This window comes from Vombatus ursinus, unplaced genomic scaffold, assembly GCF_900497805.2.
Source record: "Vombatus ursinus unplaced genomic scaffold, bare-nosed wombat genome assembly UNPS02014932.1, whole genome shotgun sequence".
Lineage (NCBI taxonomy): Eukaryota > Metazoa > Chordata > Mammalia > Diprotodontia > Vombatidae > Vombatus > Vombatus ursinus.
The window spans coordinates 6,188,546-6,211,753 of record NW_020954710.1 but is presented as its reverse complement, the minus strand read 5'-3'; the positions used below and the strand labels follow the sequence as shown (position 1 = coordinate 6,211,753).

General features: G+C 47.1%; 1 protein-coding gene across 2 annotated transcripts in view; it reads left to right on the top strand.

The window, feature by feature from the left end:
- Nucleotides 1–11,845, top strand: part of CENPS (centromere protein S) — a 13,843-nt gene extending 1,998 nt beyond the window's left edge. The window contains exons 1-5 of one of the 2 annotated variants that reach the window (XM_027844034.1): nt 3,059–3,811; nt 4,596–4,719; nt 5,916–5,949; nt 9,647–9,713; nt 11,319–11,845. In XM_027844034.1, the coding sequence (XP_027699835.1) occupies nt 3,581–3,811; nt 4,596–4,719; nt 5,916–5,949; nt 9,647–9,713; nt 11,319–11,456 (594 nt within the window). In that variant the 5' untranslated portion in view covers nt 3,059–3,580 and the 3' untranslated portion in view covers nt 11,457–11,845. Of the gene's footprint in view, nt 1–3,058; nt 3,812–4,595; nt 4,720–5,915; nt 5,950–9,646; nt 9,714–11,318 lie in introns of those variants that run through there. The other variant, XM_027844035.1, reaches the window with a different exon arrangement.
- The last annotated feature ends 11,363 nt before the right edge of the window (nt 11,846–23,208 follow it).

Below are 23,208 nucleotides of genomic sequence, written 5' to 3'. Positions count from 1 at the left end.
CCTTAGAACACAGAATGTCAGAGCTGGGAGGACCTTAGAACACAGGATGTCAGAGCTGGGGGGGTCCTTAGAACACAGGATGTCAGAGCTGGGAGGGTCCTTAGAACACAGGATGTCAGAGCTGGGAGGACCTTAGAACGCAGGATGTCAGAGCTGGGAGGGGCCTTAGAAGGCAGGATGTCAGAGCTGGGAGGGGCCTTAGAACATCCAGTGTCCAAGCGGGGATTTCCGCACTGACTCGTGTCTTTAATAGTTGGGTCCCTGATCTTCAGATCTAGCCTGTCAAGCTTAGGACACAGGGTTCTTCCTGTTTCTAGAGAAGGCAGAGCAGCTGGCATGAGAAGGTGACATGGTGCTAAGTGTTTTGGGGTCTCCTTGGCTTTCCGACATCACCGTGTGCACAGACCCTGCACCGCACAGCTGCTCCACCCAGGGTCGGCTCCACTTTCTGCTCCAGCGCACCGATGTCACTGTTGGCTTTAGAGAAGGCCGGACGGGCCCTAGACTGGCTGTGGGTTTGTTCTCCACCTCCATCCTCCTTTCAGGATCTATGTCTGAACGTCTCCATCCAGGGCTCTTGTTCATTCTGTCCCCAGATTCTCGACCTTGCTCAGATGAGGTCTCGGCTCCCCGCCCAGCTGGGTGTTGCCTCTGTGCCCCTTGTGTTCGAGCCTTCTCATTCAGTGCCTTGAAAGCACAAGAAACCAGAGACCCCTGCCCGCCCTTCTCCGTCACAGACTCGAGGAGGGACCGGTCCCTTCCCCCGAGGTTTCCATCATTTCCTCCCCACCAGTGACAGTCAGACCCAGCAGAGAACTTCCATTGTTGTTTCTTCCACCTCCTGAAAGTTGAGATTATCATCAAGGCATGTGGAGAGATTGCTAGTTCTTCTGGTTTTGGCCAAGAGAGAGCTCCAGAAGCTCTCTGGATAGCCCCCCACGGCACGCTGCTGCCAGGCTGAACGCTGTCTTGGTGGCTGTAGTAGATGCAGGCCGTTGCCCCTCTTTGAATAGCGCTTTAAGGTTCACAAATTATCTCATTTTATCCTCTTCCAAGCTCTTTTAACAGCTCTGACTTTCATGTAGGCAGCAGTTTTGAGTCATAATTTTCTTTTTTGTTTATTTGTTTGCTTTTTGGTGAGGCAATTGGGGTTAAGTGACTTGCCCAGGGTCACACAGCTAGTAAGTGTCAAGTGTCTGAGACCAGATTTGAACTCAGGTCCTCCTGACTCCAAGGCTGGAGCTCTACCCACTGTGCCACCTAGCTGCCCCTTCATTTTATCTTCAAAACAACCCTGGGAAGGAAATGAAGTCAACAAGCATTTATAGTGAATGCTGTGTATCCAGACAGGTGAGAGATAGGAGAAATTGGAGGCAGTGAATAGAAGGGGGGGCTCTACCATTCAGGGGGTCAGGAAAGGAGGGTGGAGTTGTGGCTGGGAGGTGGAGATGAGGAGGGAGAGTCAGCTGAGCTTGGCAGGAATAACCTCCGGCCACAGTCGCTGGTCTCCGGTGCATGCACAGGAGAGGGCAGGTCATGACGAACTTTAAAAACCAGAGGACTTTACACTGGTGTCCCTACTGGCTTGGTATAACTTTAGGCTTTAGTAATTTTAAGGTAGAATCATTTTGCATGACTTCACATGTACAAAGGGTATCGTATTTCTTGGCTTCTCAATAAGTGGGGGAGAAGGTGGAGGAAGGAGAGAATTTGGAGCACAAAAATAAAATTCAATTAAAAAATAAAACAGATAAAAAGTTTTAATAGCTTTTATGTAGCTTAAAGTTGCTCTAAGACTGCCTGCCCCACAATTTGATCCCAGAGGTGAGTGGGTAAGCACTTTTCTTATCCCCATTTTGCAGATGAGGCAAACAGAGGTAAAGAGGGCCCAGGGCCACCGGGCTGGATTTGGATTAATTCCTAGGCAGGTCTTTCTGACTCCAGGTGTCATCTCAAGCCGTTCTACTGCCCCACGATGAGCCCGTCTCTTCTGTTTCTGCCCTGGTCTGCCTTGTCGCAGAAGCTATGCAGGCGCTTTTAACCATGCCAGTCCTTCTGACTCGGGGATCCCCCAGAACCCTTGCTAGGCAGGGGTCTCCTCCTGCCCAGTGACTCCATCAGAGCAAGCCCTGGTTACTGTGGCTGGGGCGCGGGCCCACACCCGCTGGTCAGGGGCTCAGCGCCTGCAGCCAGCAGCCCCCACCTTTCTTCACTGCCTTGGAGCCACCTCGCGTGTCAAGTGAGAGCCGGGGGAGCACCCTCGATGGCGAGCCCCGCACCTCCAAGCCAGACTGGGGGCCCAGAACGCCGGAGGCTTGTTCTCATGATGCCCTCGAAGGCGGCCTGCGGGGGGCTCTGCATCCGACCCTGACAACGGCCCTGGGGGAGAGGCTGGGGGTCTGAGCTCCATTTCCAGCGACATCAGAGGCGGCCCAGGTGAGCCCAGGCTGGCTCGAACAGCCCTTCCCTCTACAGCAGTGTGCCTCTGGGGTGGTCCTGGTGGGGGGGAACGACAGCCCACTCCTCACCACCTTTTCCTGGTGCTTCTTGTCCCGCCCTCCGTGTGGCTTCCACGGCTCAGCTCCACAGCCCTTTGAAGACAGTGACCATGCCCCCCAGGCGTCTGCTTTCTTCAGGATAAATGTCCCCAGCTCCTTCGGCTGACCCACACTCTGCTCACGAGGCACTCTGCAGCCTGTTGGCCTTCTCCAAGGACAGCCCTGGGAGCCCAGACGTGTCGTGACCAGGACAGAGGACTGTGGCGCTTTTCTAGTTCTGGACACAAGGCCTCTTCATGTCAATAGCAGAGCCAGCCTGTTCCTTTGGTTTTCAAAAGTCCACTAAGATTTCATTAGCTCTTCTGGCCATAATTATACTGCTGACTTACAACTTATGGTCCAAATATGGCCTCAGACATTGACTTGCTGTGTGACCCTGGGCATGTCACTTCCCCCTGTTTGCCTCAGTTTCCTCATCTATAAAATGAGCTAGAGAAGGAAATGGCAAACTGTGCTAGTATCTTTAAAAAAAAAACAAAACCTAGGTAGGATCATGAAGGGTCAGACGTAACTGAAGCGACTGAGCAGCAACCCCCAGATCTTTCTTCTGAAAGCTTCTGTCTAGCCCACTAGGGGCAGGGGGCAGAGGGCTGGGCCTGGAGTTAAGACCTGAGACCAAATCTGGGCTCAGACACTTACTAGCAGTGTGTCTGCCTCAGTTTCTTCATCTGTGAAATAGGGATAATAATAGCAACCCAACCCCCTTCCCGCCCAGGATTGTTGTGGAGATGAGATGGGATAGTATTGGTGAAGCTCTTCTTTGCAAACCTTAAAGCACTGTAGAAATGCCAGCTGTTATCATCCATACCTCCCCTTTCTTATACTTGTGAAGTTTATTTTTTGAACCCAAATGTATGATTTATGTTTCAAAAGCTCATCTTGGAAGCTGAGGTCGGATGGAGCTCAGGTCTTCCTGACTCCAGGACTTCCGCTCTATTCGATGCCCCCCTCCTGGAAAGAGCATCAGAAAACCAGGGCCAGACCCTGCTTCTTGTGAGCCATGCCCCCCGCCCCAAGCATTCATGTCACCCCTGCGTCTCTGTTTCTCCATCTGTAACATGTTGGCTCCAAGCCCCCTTCTGGAGGAGACCTCTTCCGTCGCCTGGACTGGTTGGGTTCTTGGGGGCAGAGCTGGCTGGCCCCAGATGCCTGTCATCATAGGGGACCGGCCTGCCCCCTCTGCCGGCTTCTCCATGACTGGAAACGTGTCTCTGCTCACCTCAGTCATCTCGGCCATGAGACTCAGTCCCCAGGTAACCAGTGCTGTGGTAGGGGGTCAGAGCCGGATGGAACTTGGAGACCACCCAGGCCTGATGAAAGTGCTAAGAGATTGCTGGTTTTCAGCCTGACAGGAAAGGCCCCAGTGCCCAACCCTTTGGGGACCTTGGAGCGTTCCTGAGCCCTCTGCTCTCCCTCGTTTCCCGTAGTTCTGTCCCAGCTGCACAGCACCTCTCTCTGCTGGCCTGTCTCTACTCATGTGGCCCAGTCTGGTGCGGGCCCTCGTCACCTCTGACACGTTACTTACTGTTCCCAAAGGAAAGTCAGAGCACGACCCTCTTCTGCTCAAGAACCATCCCAGTGGGAGTAGCCCCTTCTGCAGGAAGTCTTTCCTGCCCCTCCCCCCAGGGCTAAGTGCCCCCCCTCGCCGAGCACCTCATATTGATCGTGATGACGTTGTCTGCACACACGTCTGTGTGTTCAGGCGGTCTCCCTGAGGCAGCGTGTGCATGCTCCTTGCGGGCAGCCATCATTTCATTCTTTGTAAATTCGAATCCCCAGCGCCCACCTCAATGCCTGGCACATAGTAGCAGCTTAACAAGTGCTTGTTGATGAATCGATCGGCCTGGATTTGGCATTTACTTGCCTGTGTGCCTGTTTCACCCCAGGAGAGTGTAAGCTCCTTGAGGGCAGGAACCGTTGATGTTTGTCTTCGGATCACCAGCCCCTCCGAGAGCGCCACACACCCGAGGAGACGCTGAACAAACCCTTTGGATCCGGCTGAATTGAATCCCCCTGGAATTGTGTCTTGTGTTTCAGAACCTGAAGGCGACCGTCCACTACACGGTGGGCTCCATGTGCCAGGAAGCTGCCGATGCCAAAGGCGTCCGGTTCACCAAGCCGGCCATCGCGGCCATCTCCGAGGTCACCTTTCGGCAGTGCGGTAGGTGGCCCACTCCTGCTGCCCCTTGCTTTGGCATTGCCTTTTGAAAACAAGCTTTGTCTGTTGCCTTTCTGTTTTTTTCATCTTGGCTCTCTCTCTGACTTCTGACCCCAGCCCGGCAAGCAACCTTTCCTTGTGTTTGTGTTTCTTTTTAAAAATAAATGTCGTGGAAGCTCTATGTTTCTGCGCTGTTGTCCTCCCCCCAGCCCCACCCCTTTCTCCAAACAAAGAAAGCCAGTTAAGCAGAACCAACACAGTGGGACCAGTGAGGGAGCGTCTCTCCCTTCCCGCCTCCCTAGTCCCCCACCTCAGCCCGGGAGGGCCTGCCTTATTGTACTCATTGTTCCTCCTCTGTAAAGGCAGCTTTTGGGCTAGAGGTCTGACTTCCCTTCTGATCCTCACTGCCATCCTCACCCCACCCCCATGACCTTCCTTTTCATTCCTTCTTTACTGAACCTGTGGTTTCACTGGTGCAAGGAATACCCAGTGAGCAAACTCCTTCAGCCGGCGGGCACAAAGAGGTTAAGTGACTTGCCCAGGATCTCACAGTCAGTGTGTGTCTGAGGTAGGACTTGAACCCAGGTCTTCCAGCTTTTGAGGCTGCCCTGCCCCGTAAATGTTAGTCTTACTGAGGCCTTTTGTTTTTATAACAGTATTTTTTGAATAGACCTGCCCACCCCTGATTGAATCCAGTAGACACAGTGACCTTGTCTGGAAGGGGTGTGCCAGAGTCCTACACCTCCCAGCTGAGAGGAGGGGGCGTGGCAAATAATGGCTCCCAAGAACCAGGACCCCCTCATGAGTTTGGTGGTGAGATTCAGGGCTTTGTGCAGTTTGGTTTTTCAGCTGACTTGGTCATTGCCTGGCCCTACTCTGGTACTTGCTGTGGGTGCCCTGATTTGGGGTCAAGCAGAGCTCCATCTTTGGGGTCAGATCTGAAGTTAAAGAATGGTTTTGTTTAATTATCAGAAACCAAAGGTACCGAATTAATGGAAGATTTGCAGGGGTAAAGGGTGCTGGAAGAGAGGGGGCCGCAATGAATGAGGGCGATGAGAGAAGTGATGAGCACACCTTCACCTTTGAAAGGCTGCTCTGTCCGTCCCTGAGCGAGTGACGGCAGACGTAGAAACTGACTTTTCATCCCTGAAACCAGGAGGAGGAGGTTGTGACTAAAGTGCCTCTCCTTTCTCTTTCAGAACATTTCGCCAAAGACCTCGAGATGTTTGCCAGGTAGGTGTAAGAGGTGGGTTTTGGGGAAGTCTTGCCCTTTTTGTTTTTTGTGGATTTTTTGTCTGCCTGTTTGTGATTCTGCAGCTGGCTGGCGCCTTCCGTTGGTGGCTGGGTTTCGAGGGGGCCTTTCGCTCTTCAGTTTTCGGGGCCTCGTGTCTCCATCCGTGAAGCCCCGTAATTAGTGTCTGCTTTCCATCAGGTGGATTCAGCCTCGCTTTTGGCGACGTTTTCATGAACTTGTACAAGTGTCTGTCGCAGAACAGAAGTGACCTGATTGCAGATTCAGTGGAGGGCGTCAGGCCGAGGGACCGATACGCCATGTGCACAGGGGCGCTCCGTTCCCGCTTTCCCCCCACCGTTCTCGGCATGAGGGTTTCAAGCACTTTGAAACTTTGTAGGTGGGGAGAGAGAAAGAAAGACACAAAAGGAAATTAGGCGGGACGTGGAGGAGCCCTCCTAAGTGTATGTGGGGTGTAATTGCCTGCAGGTGTGGGGGTAAGGACGGCTGATGCCTGAGCTAGTCAAAGGCTTTCATTTGCCCCATTTGTTAAGAGTAAAAAGCAGCCCTCACAAAGTGAGGGCCCCGCTTTCGTCTAGAATCACTTGAGCTTTTACAGGTGATTTATGCTCGTCTCTTCAATTAGTACCTTAGGTAATTGAAAACAATTGCCATGAATTGCTTTTATGAAGCAATTCAGATGACTGAGGCCTGAAAGGGCTAAAGCTTTCTCATTTGCCATCCTTCCTGATTTGGTGCCAACCTCTCCCTCCCCCGCACCCTCCTCTTACCTCTTTGTCTCAGTTAGGAATGTTTTGAATGAATTAAAGCACTAGGTTCCCAGAGGGCAGACTTTAAACACCTCTTGTTCCTATGTTCATTCGCCCTCTCAGAAATGCCCAGCAGCTTCCAGCTTGGCCATGAGTTCATTCACCAAACCTTTCTTGAGTACCTACCATGTGCAGGGGACAGCCAGGAATACAAAGAGAGAAAGGGCAGAGTCCCTGTTCTGAGAGGGAAGGAAACTGGGAGCACAAAAAATGATGGTGGGGAAGAGGGTAAAAGCCGAGGAAAGAGGCCTTGGCAATATTGTAGACAGGAGAAAGAAAGAGAGGAGGGAGGGAGAGAGAGAAGAGAAGGGGAGACAGAGAGACAGAGGAGGGAGAGGGAGAGAGAAGAGAGAGGAGGGAGAGAGACAGAGAAGAGGGGGGGGACCCACAAAAGGGGGGAAGAAAGAGGGAGGGAAAGGGGTGGAGGAAATGACTTTTAGTTGGGCCAGGGGTCAGAAAAAGCTTCCTAGAAGGCGACCCCGGACTGGGGCCTTGTGAGCACGTCCAAGGTGCCGTCACTGTGCTGGGGCATCAGAGATACACATAGAAGGTCCTTTGGGCCTCCCTCTGTGGATTCTCTCCCACTTGTCCTTCCATGGCTGGTTTGCCCACAGCTGGCTACCCACTGTCTCCCCTGTTAAATCAAGCTCCTTGAGGACAAGGCCTGTCTTTTGCCTTTCTTTGCAGTACCTGGCACATAGCAGGTACCTAATAAATATTTATTGACCAACTGAGAAAGTTAAGATGCCCCCTGTTCTTAGGGCTCACTTTCCAGTAGGGGAAGAGAGTGTATGGGAGATTTCAGCTGAAAGTCAGATGGCCAGGCCCCAGGGGTCTTGGGGTACAATGGAAAAGCAGATAGTATTTCAGCAGAAAGAAAGTGGGTGGAGAAAGGGGAGGAAGCCGTGCCAGACATAGGGGCCAGGTTATAAGGATGTGGAGGCAGAAAGGACAGTTAGAATGGGGGACAGAGTTGTCCTTATGTAGAATAATGCGAGAAAACTGCAAGAGGTGGGATGGAACCAGGTGAAAGGCCTCGAATGCCAAGACTAGTGTTTTTTGTTTAGAAGGCAGTAGGGAGCCACAGAAGGGTTTGGAGTACTTTTTGGTGTCTTGATCAGAGCAGTGTCATGGGAAGGTTAGAGTAGAGGATGGGGAAAGAAAGGAGGCTAAGCATTTGTATGGCAGCTACAGTGTGCCAGGCCCTGTGCTAAGCACTGTGCTAGTATTTTCTCATTTCATCCACACAACAACCCTGGGAGGGAGGTGCTGTTATGATCCCAATTTTACCGATGAGGAAACTGAGGCAAACAGAGGTGAAGGGACTTGCTCAGAGTCACACAGCTAGGAAGTGTCTGAGGCTGGATTTGCGAGAGCCCAGCGTTCTATCCACTAGCTGCCCCTAATCTACTGGATTGGGGTAGCATTGTCATGGCGGCCAAAAACCCACCGAGGGTCTGGCATGTGATGGATCCCAGGCCTTGTTCTGCTTGACTGCTCTCTCTCAGCCTGGGAACGTGGAAGGAGGTGACCAGTGGGAGGGGCAGGAGCCAGTGACCCATCGGGGGTCCCTGATGACTCGCCCTGTGGGCAGGGGTGGCCCGCAGGGTGCTGGGACCATCAGCAGAGAGAGAAGGTGGCGGGGAAGGTGTGCTTTGTGGAGTTCAGTTTGACGGCTCAGAAGGAATGAGGAAATGTGAGGGGTAGCCGGCTCAGCCACCATCCCTGCAGTGGAGGCTGCCTCCCCAGTTTGTCTTCTACAGTGTGACCAGATGATGGAAGAAAGAAAAAATTCTAAATAGCAACACTTTATGGCTAAACGGAAAAATAAAACAAGGTGGAGTTATCAGGCATCATCATAGTGAACCAGTTATGCTTTGGCTCGGGTTAAAGGCCTTTTTTGTTTCATGGTTGGATAAAATGGCATCTCTGTCCCTTGTTGTAAGCAAGCAGGGAGAAGGGGAGAGATGAGAAGATCCGCTAAGGTAAAGAATTCTGCTTGCTGGCTGTTGCCCAGGCCCCAACCCCCAGTCCCAGTGAACGTAGATAAGAGCTGCCTTCCCTATGTCTGAAATCCCCACTTCAGAAGACTTGGGGAGTCAGGGACCTGGAAAAGTGCCTTTTGTAACACAGCGGTAGATATGGAGGGAGGGGCTTGGGCAAAGGTACCAAGGTGGGAAAGGACGAGGAGCATTTGAATGAGTCCCTTAGTTTGCTGACGTGTGTGTGTGTGCGCTCAGCCAACATTCGGTGTGGGGTGCTGGGAAGGCACACTGACTTTGGTGAGCAAGCCTGTGCTGCGGGTGGTTTCTGGGGGAGGAAGGTGCTCTGCACACCTGAGTTGTTGTTAGCACCCCCTTCTCATTTGTAGGCCTTGTTTCTTATGCCAGAGGGCAGAGGCCGTGTCTATTTCTTTAGCCACCTCCTTGATGCCTGGCCTGGACTTAGCCTGGCCCATGGTCCGTGTGCAGTGAATAGCCGCCGAAGGATGTTCTGTGATGGAGGGCCAAGCTGGCAGACTTTTGTCTCTCCCCAAACTGTGTGTTACATCCTTCCCGTCGGCCCTTTCCTGATGTTTATGCCCAACTTCTGGAAGGGATTTGGTGCCTGCTGCGCAGCTTGTGCTGAACGGTCAGCCCAGTGTTGGACCTCAGGCATCTGGGCTCCTCGGCCATCCTCGGAGCACATTCGGACAGTAGTCCTTGAGTCTGACTATCCTCCTCTTGGCGTTTCCCTGGGCACCCCCATCCGCAAAGGCTGCAGACTGCCGGGCCTTGGCTAGCTGAGAGTCTGTATGGCAGGGTCTGTGAACTCGCAACCCTTGAAATAATGGCAAACATTTGGTGAATTGTTTCTGCCCTTTCCCCAGACATGCAAAAAGAAGCACAATTAACATGGAGGACGTGAAGCTCTTAGCCAGGAGGAGCAGCTCATTGGTGAGAGATGAATTTCCTTCCTTCCTCTCCTTTCCTATCAGAATACATTATTCCCCATTAATCCCCTGAAGCAAGGAAGTTATTCCCCAGGGCACCTTGCATTAAAACCCTGAGCTGATTGAGCCTGGAGGACTTGCCTGTAATATATGGGCTTTCTTTCATTTTGCTGGATCTGCCCACCCAGCATTTGCAGGCCGTCATCAGCGTTCTCTGGGGTTAGTAATCTGCACACCTCCCTTTCCTTTTTTTTTCTACTTCTAAACTTTGGACCTTTATAGCCTGTGTAGCATCATCATGATGTTTGGGGCTGAGATTGGATTTGAATCTCATTGTTGTGGTGACCAGAAAATGACTGAGGGTCCAGGTCAGGGATGGATCCCAGAATGTGCCCTGTTTGATCGTTCTCTTTCAGCTTGGGATCATGGAAAGAAAGAGTGAGTTTTCTGTGTTCTCATTGGAAGTTAAAAGGACCCTCCGATGGCATCCCAGTACAACCCCCTTGTTGCCCTAAGGAAACTGAGGCCCCCAGACCTACAGCTCCTTAGTGACAGACACAACTCTGATCCAGTCCCGGAAGCACTAATTAAACACCTAACTGTGTACAAGGTGCTAGGGATACAGAGACCAAAGGAAAAAGTGCCCCGGTCCTTCAGGAACTTTTACAAAGCTCATTTACAAAGAGACGTGTGAAAAAGGTGTTTTGAGCAGGAAGGAGAGGGGCTTTCCCCAGAAAGTGGCACCTCAGTGAAGGGAGCTAAGAATTCTGAGGGTCGGAGGGGAGGACGGTGCACTCTACATGTGCAGGGCAGCCTGGGCCCAGGCTTTTCCACAGAGGAGGAAGATGGCAGGGGGCCCATACGGCTGGAGCTTAGTGCATAATCTGGACAGGGATGCTAGCGTCACCTAGGGAAGGCCTTTACCTGCCGGGCTTCCTGACTCCTAGGACCAGTGGACTTGTTTCTCACCAACTCCTTTTCCTTTCTTTCCTTTTTCGGCAGATCAGCAAACTGTCCTGCAGCTTGCATTTGTAATGGCTGTTGTCACTCTTTTACTGTTATCTTGAACACTCAATGATGGAGTGACGTTGCAGTGGGGTCACATGCCCAGAATGTGTCAGAGGTGGGAGACTTGAACCCAAGACCTCATGACCCTGAGCGAGACTCTCTGTCCACTGTTAGAGCATCCTGCCTCTCTTGATTCATCTGCCAAGAAAGCTTTTAGACTAGGGGTTTTAGCCTAGGAGGTCTATGAACTTTGTTTAAAAAAAGTTTTGACTAACTGTATTTCAAAAGAATAAGTTTCTTTTGTAACTCCCGTGTATGTTACACATTTGAGAATGGTATTCTGAGAAGGGGTCCATGGGCTTCACCAGCCTATTGACAGATAGGTCTAGAACACAAACATGATTAAGAACCCTCCCTGGTTTAGAACCGTATTGAATCTTGAAGAGAGGGGAGCACGTCTTGAACATCCACATGTCAATGCTTTGGGGACACCAATCAATCATTAAGTCAATAAGCATTTATTTCCCCTTGTGCAGAATTCTTTTCTTTTTGGTCTGATGAGAAGCAGTCTCAAAATATTATCCCTAAACTTTATTTTTAGCTAAATTACATCACAGAGAAGAGTGAAGAGATTTCTCGAATTAACCAGGAACAAAAAGATAAGAAGAAAAAGAAGACAGAAGGAGGAAACAAAAAATCCAGTAAACAGGCGGTAACCGAAATGGACATCGATGATTGAGATGACCTCCTGCCCTCGCCAGACACTTCCTGCTCCAGCTGCTCTGGGTGGCATGGGGGCCAAAGAATGGACCATGGCAGCAACCGCCATCCCACAAGCTCTACTCTTAGCAAAGCCAATGTGAAAGGGATGAAAGGAGAGAAGATAGATGCTGGCGGGCGTTTGGGGGCTAATCTTGTTCCTGCTCTAAATAGTTGGCTAATAATTTCAACACATAAGAAAGCTGGAAATGCTTAAGATATTCCAGTACCTTTGTTGGAACACTGAGAAAGGAGTGTTGGAGCAGTGTGGATTTAAATTATTATTATTATTATTATTATTATTATTGTTAGTTAATTAATAAAATGTTGTGTAGCTGTTTCAGACCCCAAACATATATTCTTTTGTCTATTTTCTAGTTTCCTGGGCTAAATGATGTACCCAGAAAATAGCAGAGTGGTCTCTGTTTGGAGTCTTCTGCTTGCTTATGCTGGATTACTGTGTTATCCTGATGCCATCTTGGTAAAGGGAAGAAAGAAGGCGGGTTGGGAATGGCTTTCTCCCTTTTCTGAAAGGACCTGCTCCATCCACCTTCCTTTGTTTTTGGCTCACATCTGGGTGGTCATGGTCTGGTCTCCATTTCTGTTGGCAGGAGTTCTTTGACCTTATGAAAAATCCCACGAGAAGGGAAAACCAGCCCTGATGGGTTGCTCTCCTACTAGGAACTCCAGAGATTTGGGCCCTGGCCCAGTTTGTGAACTATGCTTTCTCAGAGCACTCACTTCCTCACTTCTGCTTCCAAGGTTTCTGGCAGAGTCGGGTCCGTTTCTGTTTCTTCTTGGTTTGGTGACAGGATGATCACATGCCCTGTCTGATTTAGGGGAAAGATACCCCCAGGCAGAGTCCTTCCCTCCACAGTAAGAGAGCAAACAGACAAGCCCACCTAGATTCAAAATCAGTGGCTTATAGGCCTAACTCCTCCTGGGGTCTCAACTGATTTTCATGCCCGTCTCCTAGCTGTGAAAGAGAAGTCACTGTCTAAGGTCATGCCTCAAGTTCTCCTCATTAGCAAAGCCAACTTTGGAGGGACAGATGGAGAGAAAATAGATGCTGGTGGGTGGTTTTGGGCTAATCTCTTCCTACTCTAAATAGTTGGCTAGCAATGTTTTCCACCTTTCGATCATAGAATGGAAAGCTCAGAGGGATCGTAGCTGAGTCTTTCATTTTTACAGATGAGGGAACTGAAGCCCAGAAAACTGGGAGGGCTGGCTCTAGAGCAGGCACATAGGAGGGAGCATAGCTGGGATTCGAACCCAGAATCCAGAGCCAGGGCTCTTTCTCCTCTTCATTAGGCTCTCTAATTTCATATAAACTCTTGCAGGCAGCATTTTCAATTCATATTCAAGAATGACTTTTTTAAATTTTCACATTAGTCATGTTGTAAAGAAGAACTAGATCCAATAGGAGGAGCCACAAGAAAGAAGAAACAAAATGAAACAGAAGAGAAAAAAGAGCAAAAAGCATGCTTCGATCTGCATTCAAACTTCGTAGTCATTTCTCTGGATGTGGACAGCATTTTGGAGCTGTCTTAGATCTTTGCATTGCTGAGAAGAGCTAAGTCTAAGAAAGTCAGTCATCACACAACATGGCTGTTACTGTGTACAACGTTCTCTGGTTCTGCTCCCTTCATTCAGCATCAGTCCATACAAGTCTTTCCAGGTTTTTCTGAAGTCAGCCTGTTCATCGTTTCTTATAGCACAATAATATTCCATTACATTCATATACCACAGTTTATTCAACCATTCCCCAATTGATGGACATCCCCTCAATTTCCAATTCTTTGCCACCACAGAAAGAGCTGCTATAAATATTCTTGTACATGAGGATCCTTTTCCCATTTTTATGATCTCTTTGAGATACAGCCCTAGAAGTGCTATAGCTGGGTCAAAGGATATGCACGTTTTTGTAGCCCTCTGGGTGTAGTTCCAGTTTGCTCTCCAGAATGGTTGATCAGTTCACAACTCCACCAACAATGCATTAGTGTTCCAATTTTCCCACATCTTCTCCAACATATATCATTTTCCTGTTTTGTCATATTAGCCAATCTGTTAGGTGTGATGTAGTACCTCAGAGTTGTTTTGATTTGCATTTCTCTAATCAATAGTGATTTAGAGCATTTTTTCATGTGACTCTAGATAGTTTTAATTCAAGAAAGATTTTTTCCCATCCTTTTAGAGAATACTGTCAATAAGTAAGAGAGACAAATAATCATATGTATGCTTTGACCTGTAATTCCATTGTTGGAATGTACCCCCAAAGTTACCAAAACAAGTAAACAAAAGAAATCTGTTCAGAGATTTTTATATCAGCATTATATATAATTTAAAAAAATAACTGGAAACAATTTAAACGTGCAACATTTGAGGATGGTTAAATACAATGTGGTACGTTCATGTGATAGAATATTATAATGCAGTTAGTCAACAGCATTGATGAAGACCCTACAATGTGCTGGGCTCTGTGTCAGACCCCGGGGGTGCTAATATAAAGAATGAGAACATCTGCTTGCAGGAAGCTTATTTACATCCTTATAGGGGAAACAAGAAGTACATTTACAAAAATAATAAAAATGAGTGTTTATAGGACTACTTAATTTTGCAAAGAAGCAGCTCAGTGGCACCACAGTGAATAGAGTGCTGGGCTTAGAATCAGAAAGACCTGAGTTCAAGTCCAGCCTCAAACACTTCCTAGCTGTGTGACCCTGGACAAGTCACTCAATCTGTGCCTCAGTTTCCTAAACTGTAAATGTGGATGGTAATAGCACTTACCTGCCGGGGTTGTTGTGAGGATCAAAGGAGATAATGTTTGTAAAGCACATAGTAGATGCTTAATACTTGATTCCCTGTTTCTTTTTCTAAGATTCTATTCTCTTTGACTTTGTATTTATTTTATGGTTAGATTTATCTAGTTCTGAGAAGGGAAGGTTGAGGTTCTCCACTAGTATAGTTTTACTGGCCATTTCCTCCTGTAACTCATTTAACTTTTCCTTTAAGCATTTGGATGCTACACCATTTGGTACATACATGTATAGTACTGATATTACTTCATTGTCCGTGGTTCCTTTTAGCAAGACACGTTCAGTTTACCTCTGTGTATCAGATTGGGCTGTTTAATTGGTGAGGAATAGAATCATAAGATCATAGATTTAGATTTGAGAAAGACGTGAGAGGTCACCAAGTCCAGACAGACAAATGATGGCTAGCTAGCTAGCTAGATATATAGATAGATGATGTTAGAGATAGGCAGATGATAGAGGCAGATAAAGAGCTGATGGACAGATGATGATTAAAATATATATATACATACACATATATGTGGATAGATCTTTTATTAAGTACTTACTGTGTGCTAGTCTCTGAGCTTGTTATGATACTTTACATGTTGAAAATAATTTAGTGAATACTGATCAAGCAGGTTTACTTGATTGTAATGGTAAATTGTTAATAAAATGCTCTTTTTAAAAAAAAGAAGAAGAAAGCTTTTCTCCTTTGAGAGGATCCTTTAATGTACCTTAAATCTTTCAACAAGAGTATTAGTATACAGTGTGGTTTTATGGAAATTTCATTTTTAATTAAATTGAAATTTAATGAAATTTTAATGAGAAATGAAATTGAAATTTCATTTTTTGCATATATTTATAGATGATGCTTGGCAGCATTTTTCACATGGAGTAAATACAAAGAACCTAACTGCTATTTTTCTCATCTCTCACCATGGCTGGGTAACAGGGAGCTAATTCTAGGACACTATATATTTTCTTCCTATTCTATGGTGTCTGGCTTCCGTCCTCATCATTCAGCTGATACCTTTCTCTCCAAAGATACCAGTGATCTCTTCATTGCCAAGGCCCAGTGGCCTTTTCTCAGTCTTCACTCTCCTTGACCTCTCCGCAGCCTTTTCTCTCTCTAAGTTTTTCTGATACTGCTGTCTGCTGGTACTCTGTCCACCTGCCTGGCTGCTCCTTCTCAGCCTCCTTTGCTGTCCCCCAAGGCTCTGCCCTGAGCGCTTTTCTGTTCTTCTAGACTGCTTCGCTCGATCCTGTCACCAGCTCCCACGGATTCACTCCTTATCTCTGTGCGGATGATTGTTGTTTATCTAGCCCTATCCTCTCTTGGCCTCTTCTCCCGCTGATCACCAACTGCATATTATACATCTCTAACTGCATGTCCTGTACCCATCTTCACCTCAACGTGTACAAAACTGAAATGACCTTCTTCCTCCAAGCCTTCCTGACCTCCCTATTACTGTAGAGAGCATCCCCGTCGTCCCAGGCCCTCAGCCTCAGAACCCACCAGTCTTCCTCATTCTTCATTCTCTCTCATCCCCAGTACCCAAGCTCTTGCCAAGGCCTGTCCATTTCATCTTTTCAGCATCTCTCAAATACGCTCGTGGGCAAGTAATTTAATCTCTTCCGGCCTCAGTTTCCTCAACTGTAAAATTAAGATAATAATAGTACCTACTTTGCTGAGTTGTTGTGAGGATAATATTGGTAAAGTGCTTGGCACTGATTAGGCGCTTAATGAATGCTGTTTCCTTCCTTCCCTCTGAGATTTCCTCCAATTCATCCTCTCTGTGGATTGTTTGGACATAATTGGTTTTTTGGGGTTTTTTTTGGCTGGGCAATGGGGTTAAGTAACTTGCCCAGGGTCACACAGCTAGTAAGTGTTATGTATCTGAGGCTGCATTTGAACTCAGGTCCTCCTGAATCCAGGGCCAGTGCTCTAACCACTGTGCCACCTAGCTGCCCTGACATAATTGTTTGTATGTTGTCTTCACCACTGGACTGTGAGCTCCTTGAAAGGAAGGACTACTTTTTGGGTTGGCACAGGGCCTGGTACATGGTATGCGCTTAATAAATCCTTGTTGGCTTGACTTTTTCATGACCCTACCTTATTGTGTGTGTGCATTTGTATATGTATGTCTGTGTAGAGTGTTCAAGAATCAACCTGCAATTGAATTTGTAATTGTTTATGGAAGATTAAATAAATTGTGTCAATTGGAAAAAATAGATACAGGGTAGCTAAGGGGATAGAATGTTGGTATTGGAGACAGGAACACCTGGATTCATATCCCGCCACTGATGCTGTGTGTTCCTTGGCAAGTCACTTAATCTCTGTGCGTCTAGACCAATTAATTCCCTAGTCCTTATCTACTGAGTCAGCTAGATGGTGCAGTGGATAGAACACCTGGAGTTAGGTTGGCCTTGTTAAGCCCTGAGTTCAAAACCAGCTTCAGACACTAGCTATGTGACCCTGGGCAAATCACTTCATCCTGTTTGCTTTAGTTTCCTCATCTGTAAAATGAGCTAGAGAAGGAAATGGTAATCCACTATGGTACCTTTGCCAAGAAAACCCCAAATGGGGTCAGGAAGAGTCAGACGTGACTGAAAAAACTGAACAAAAACTTGGGCCGTAGCTGAGTTGTAATATGTCACGAGAGTTCCTCACACTGATGAAATCACAGACCCTTCTTGTGCTTGGATGAACGATGAAAAAAGTAAAGACAACATTGAATGCAAAATCACAGAGCAGCAATCATTTCACAGATCCAGAAAGACTCACAGCTGGGGCTCAGACACACACACCTCTCCAGGCCACCTTTGCTGTTATTCAGTTGTTCCAACTCTTTGTGACCCTGTTTGGGGTTTTCTGGGCAGAAATACTGGAGTGGTTTGCCGTTTACTTCTCCATCTCATTTTACAGATGAAGAAATTGAATTAAACAGGGTTAAGTGACTTGCCCAGGGTCTCCCAGCTATTAAGTATCTGAGGCCAGACTTGAACTCAAGAAGATGAGTCTTCCAGACTCCAGGCCCAACTCTTATTCACTGCTTCAGCTAGCTGCCCATCCAGGTCACCTGGTGCAATCCATAAAGGACCACGATGATGCATCATTCCCGGCAAATGACCGTCCAGTCCTTGCTTGACTGTGTCTAGTAAAGGAGGACCCTGCCTCCCTCCTCCAGCAGGCCCTTCTACTCTGAGATTGTTCTTAATTAAGAAGTTGTTTGTTTGTTTGTTTTAACACCCTAAATGTGCCTACTAGACTTGTTCATTCTGCTTAGTTCTGTCTACTGGGGCCAAGCAGATTAAATTTAAGTCCTCTTCCACATTTATCCTTTCCTCAACTTAAAAACAATTAACATGTTTCTCAGTAAGTCTTTTACCCTCTAGGCAAAATATCCCCAGTTTCTCCAACCAATCCTTGTGAGGCTTCCGAGGCCCAGAACCATCCTAGACATCGTTTGTCAGTCTTCCTCCTCTAATGTGGTGCCCAGAACTGAACACAGAGTACGAGACATGAGGTCAGATCAGGTTGGAATGCAGCAGCCTGCTCCCCTCCCTAGTTTGAGGCAGTATATCTTTCTTAATGCAGTCTAAAATCTCAATTCCTTCTTTTGCTGTCATAGCACAAAGTTGACTCACACAGACCTCATCATCCCTCGAAACTTCCAGATTCTTTTTGTAGAAATCTTTTTCTAACTCTGCCTCTCCCATCTCGTACCTGTGAAACTGGTTTTTTCAAAGCCAAGTGTAAGACTTTACTTTTATCCCTATTAAATGTCGTCTTAATGGATCCAACCCAATATTTTAGCCTGTTGAGATTTGTTGTGGGCCAGCCCTGATGCAGGCTGGTTCAGGCTCAGGATCAGAATGAAATGAGATTCTCATAGACCATCCAACTTTTACAAAAATCAGTTTACTGATTTCACTGGTGGAAAAAATACCTAGCAAACGGTTAGCTATGGTTCATGTAGATGTGGCCCCTTTCTTCTCCAAATGGAAACTTGTCTGGCTAGAGTGGTTTGTTGAATCAGATGGGTGTGGTAACCCCAAGACAATAGGATAGCTGTCAGTTCTGAGGGGCGTAGAATTCTCCTCGGCTGGCTTTGTTAAGCCCTGTGTGGCTGGAAAGCCATATTCACATTTTCAGCCCTAGTCCCCTGGACCAGCCAAGTCTCCAAGACAGCTTTCTTCCTTTTTAGGAAAAAATGAGCCTCGCCTATGCAACAGGGACCCTGTAGATATTTCTCCCGTCACAAGATCTTTTGGGGTCCTGTATATTAGCTGTCCCTCCCAGCTTTGTATCATCAGAAAATTTGATAGTCATGCCAACCAATACCTTTATATAAGTCATTGACAAAAATGTCAAAGAGCAGGGTGCCCCAGGACAGATCTCTGTGGCACTCCTTGAGAGACTTCCTTCCAAGGAGACATTAAACAATGACTCCTTGTTGAGTCTAGTCAGTTTATCCAAATTCAGCTAGTTGCAGCTTTTCAGCCCACTACTCTTTATCTATCTTGTCAGCATTATAGAGATTTAATTAGCAACCTATTTGTTATTAGAAGGTTCTTGGGGGCATGGTATAGGTGGCACTAAAAAATGACAGCGTTCCAAGAAAGAAACATCAATAAAGCATTAATACGAGATATTGGCAAACACCCTGCAGATGTACATGTATCCCCAGCATATAACCCGGTGCCTGGAACACAGCAAGCACTTAATAAAAAAAACTTGGTGATTGATTGATGGTTTTGTTGTTTTCTTTGTCAACTCAGTGTCCAGCACAGGGCCTTGATCCTGTCAGTCGTGAGGAAATCATGTCGAAATCTGGCTGCCCAGAGAAGGTCATCAGTGTTGTATGGCAGTTTAATGAGGGCATGCTTGCCCAGGTTCTAGATAATGGACAATGCTTTCAAGCATTCCCAGTCACCAAAGGAGTGAAGCAGAGCTGTGTGCCCACTGCCATGCTTTTCAGCATGATGTTTTCTTCAGTGTTGGTGGACACCTTCAGTGAGGACAAAAATGGCATCAAGGCCAGCTACCACACTGATGGTAAATTATTTCACTGGAAAAGGCTATAAGCCAAGACTAAAGTGGAGGGAGAGTTGGTGAGTGACTTTTTGTTCTCAGATGACTGTGCACTCAATGCAGCCTCTGAAGCTGAGATACAACAAAGTATGGATCGATTCTCTGCTGCTTGTGCTCATTTTGGCCTGACAGTTAACACCATGAAAACAGAGTTTCTCCACCGGCCAACACCACACCATCCATATTTGGAACCTTTGGTTACAGCAAATGGAGAGGTTTGGAATGCTGTGGACAAGTTCACTTACCTTGGTAGTATACTTTCCAGGGATGTACATATAGATGATGAGGTTGACGCACGCATAGCCAGAGCTAGCTCAGTGTTTAGGAGACTCCGAAGGAAACTGGGAGAGAAGAGGTAGTAGACTGACTACCAAACTGAAGGTTAGCTGTTGTGCTGACATCATTGTTGTATGCCTGTGAAACCTGGACAGTCTACCAGCACATGCCGGGAAACTGAATCACTTCCATTTGAATTGTCTTAGGAAGATTCTGAAGATCACCGGGCAGGATAAGGTACCAGACACTGAGGTCCTTTCTCGAAACTAAACTGTCAAGCATTCAAATTCTACCACAGAGAACACAACTCTGATGGGCTGGCCACATTGTTCAAATGCCAAACCTACACTTGCCTAAAAGACTATTTTATGGAGAACTCACACAGGGCAAGCACTCACATGGTGGTCAGAAGAAGAGATACAAGGACACTCTCAAGGTCTCTCTGAAGAACTCTGGAATTGACTGTGTGACATGGGAAATACCGGCACAGGGCCATCCAGCATGGCGTGCCCTCATCAGAGAAGGTGCTGTGCTCCATGAGCAAAGCAGAATTGAAGTAGCTCAAAAAAAACATGAGATGCCCAAATTTAAAGACGTCTCTACTCCAAATGTTCATGTGGACTGTTTGTGCCTGACCCGTGGTAGAGCCCTTATCGGTCTGATCAGTCTTGGTTGGACATGCTGTACCTTGACCCCAACATAGTGATGTTGTTTTCATCCTCTTTGAGAGCAAAGGACAACAACCAGCCAACCAGTCCAACACAGCGTTGTGCGTAGTTGATATTTAACAAGTATTTCCTGAGAGGATTCATGGCATAGTCGGTAGGATACAGGATTTGGAGTCAGGAGGGCATGGGTGCAAATACCGAATCACACTCATTAGCTGTGTGACTCTGGGCAAGTCACTTAACATCTCTGGGCGTCAGTTTCCTCACCCATAAAACGAGGGGCCTGGGCTAGGAGACTTCTCAGATTTTTTCCAAATCTAAACCTGTGATGCTATGATTATATTCCTCACCAACCGAACAACCCAGTTTAATATACAGAGGTAGATAGGGCAGTCTGCTCCACGCCTTTGAGAGACCCAATCCTTTGACAGGGCCCCCCAAAATAGGTTTAATCTGAAAAAAAAATTCACATAGTGATGCAGAACACCCCATGTTGGTGTTGGCCATGGCAATTAAAGAGAACTACCATAGAAGCCTATTAGACAAAGCTCGGAGAAACACAGATTGAGACATGTCTAGTATAAAATGATCACTCTCTGGTTCCTCCTATTGGTTCTAATTCTTACTTACAACATCACTAATATGAAAAAATGTTTAATAGGAATGTATATGTATAGCCTATATCAGATTGTGCGCCGTCTTGGGGAGGGTGGTAGGGAGGAAGGGGGAGAAAAATTTTAAACTCAAAAGCATATGGAAGTGATTGTTGATAAATCAAAATAAATTAAAAATAAATAAATAAATAGAATGATCACTCTCAAAACATCACTGCAGACAGTGAGAGCTTGATGCAGTGTGACGAGGCTGTGACACAGGGGTCAGTCTTGTCTCCTGATTCCACCGTCCTTGAATGGGCATTTCCATCGATATCTGCAGTGAGGTGCAAAGGAAGGAAGGAAGGTTGGATCTCATCAGAGGCCCTGAGTTCCAATCTGGTTCTATCTCTTTCTTCTGAGCCTCAGTTTCCTGCTCTGCAGAATGAGGCAGTTGATACTGGAAAAATGGCTTCTGAGGTCCCTTCCAGCTCTGTCCACGATGCTGAGATCTTATGGTTGAGTAATAACTCAACGATCCTTCACAGTTGGTCTTCATGACTTTTCTGGAATTCTGACTTCTCATTTCTCTCTTTATTCCATCTCATGTCTCCATTTTGGAAGAGTCCTCTTAAAACTGATTTCTCAGAGATTTCAATCACTGAATTTTAGAGGTGGAAGGCATTTAGTGATGTCTAAGCACCATCTGGATCAACTTCCTCAATTGACAGGCAGGGAGCATCTTTTGCTTCTTTTTGTGTCTTCAGTACTTAGCACAGTGCCTGGCACATAGTAGGTGCTTAATAAATGCTGATGGATTGCTAGATGGAGAAACTGAGGCATACAGAGTTTAAGTGACTTGTCCAAGGTTGCGCAAGTAGTCCATGGCAGCTATGCGATGAGTTCCCAGCTCTGACTCTTAGACCCATACGGTTTCCAGTATGCCAAGCCTCATTACCGAGATGAACCGTAATTAGAAAAATTTTCACCTGAGGCAAGTGGGGGTGGGGTAGGAAGGCCAGCTCAGCAGGTGAAGAGGGATGTGAGTGTGGCTGCTGAACATGCTTCTTGGAGCCACAGGTAAGAGTTAGGTGAATCAGGTGGACACCAGAGGTGGATGAGTAACCTTGAAAAGGACTCAGCAGTCCTCACACCAGAGGTGCTAGCCCTCCTGAACATCCCACATGCCCCTATTCCAAATACCAACTGTACTAAAATGCTTTTTTTTCTACGACTGAGTCTCTCTATCTCATCCAGGCCCACTGCCATGAGGAAGCACTCCTGGAAAGATGTCGTCCGTGCTTCTGCAAATTCCCGAACTCCCCATTTGCCTGGGGTTTAGGCCCCACTGCCCCGCCCAAATCACTCCACTAGCTGAATTTCCTTCTTGGGCTTTTTTCAATTCCTCTGATTTCCACTACAGGTGAGTGGTTCTGCCACATTCTTCAGAATTCAGAGCAGAGTTAAAGCTTGCTATCCCTCCTTGGTGTGCTGTCAGAAACCAACTCCTGCCAGTGACCTGACTCTTACAGAGTCCTCTGATTTTTAGCACCCTAGGGCTAGATCTGGGTCTTCTTCCAAGGAGTAGTTTTTTTTTCCATTTAATTTTTTTTTAAAAGTAAGTTTTATGGATTCCCTTTGTTTTCCTCTCACAGCCATTTCTAGAAGAAAAAAAACAACTCTTCCCTGACATCTCCAAATTGAGCCCTACTTTGTAATAAAGAAACATGGTTAGGTGAAATAAATCCAATGTTATGACTGCATCTGATAATGTATACAGTATTCAGCCCTGGTAGTCCCCCACCTCACTGTCAAAAGGAGGGAGGTATGTTTCATTACCTCTTCTCCTGGAACTGTTATTGATATTTCAGCTTCCTATTTGTGATTCTTTCATTTATATTGTTGGAGTCACTGAATGAGAGACCACTGTGATATAGAGCCCAAGCCTGCATCTTACTTCTTGCTTTCTCAATGGATGGGGGAGGGGCTGGAGGAAGGGAGAGAATTTGGAACTGGAAATAAACATTTTTTAAAGAGAGGAGGCAGAGGGAGAGAGAGAGAGAGAGAGAGAGAGAGAGAGAGAGAGAGAGAGAGAGAGAGAGAGAGAGAGAGTGAAGGAGGGAAGGGGAGAGAGAGAGAAGGAGAGAGAGGAGAGAGGGAGAGAGAGGAGAGAGGGAGGGGAGGACAGAGAGAAAGAGAGAGAGAAAGAGAGAGAGAAGGAGGGAAGGGGAGAGAGAGAGGGAGAGAGAGAGAGAGAAAGAGAGAAGGAGGGAAGGGGAGAGAGAGGGAGAGAGAGAGAGGAGGA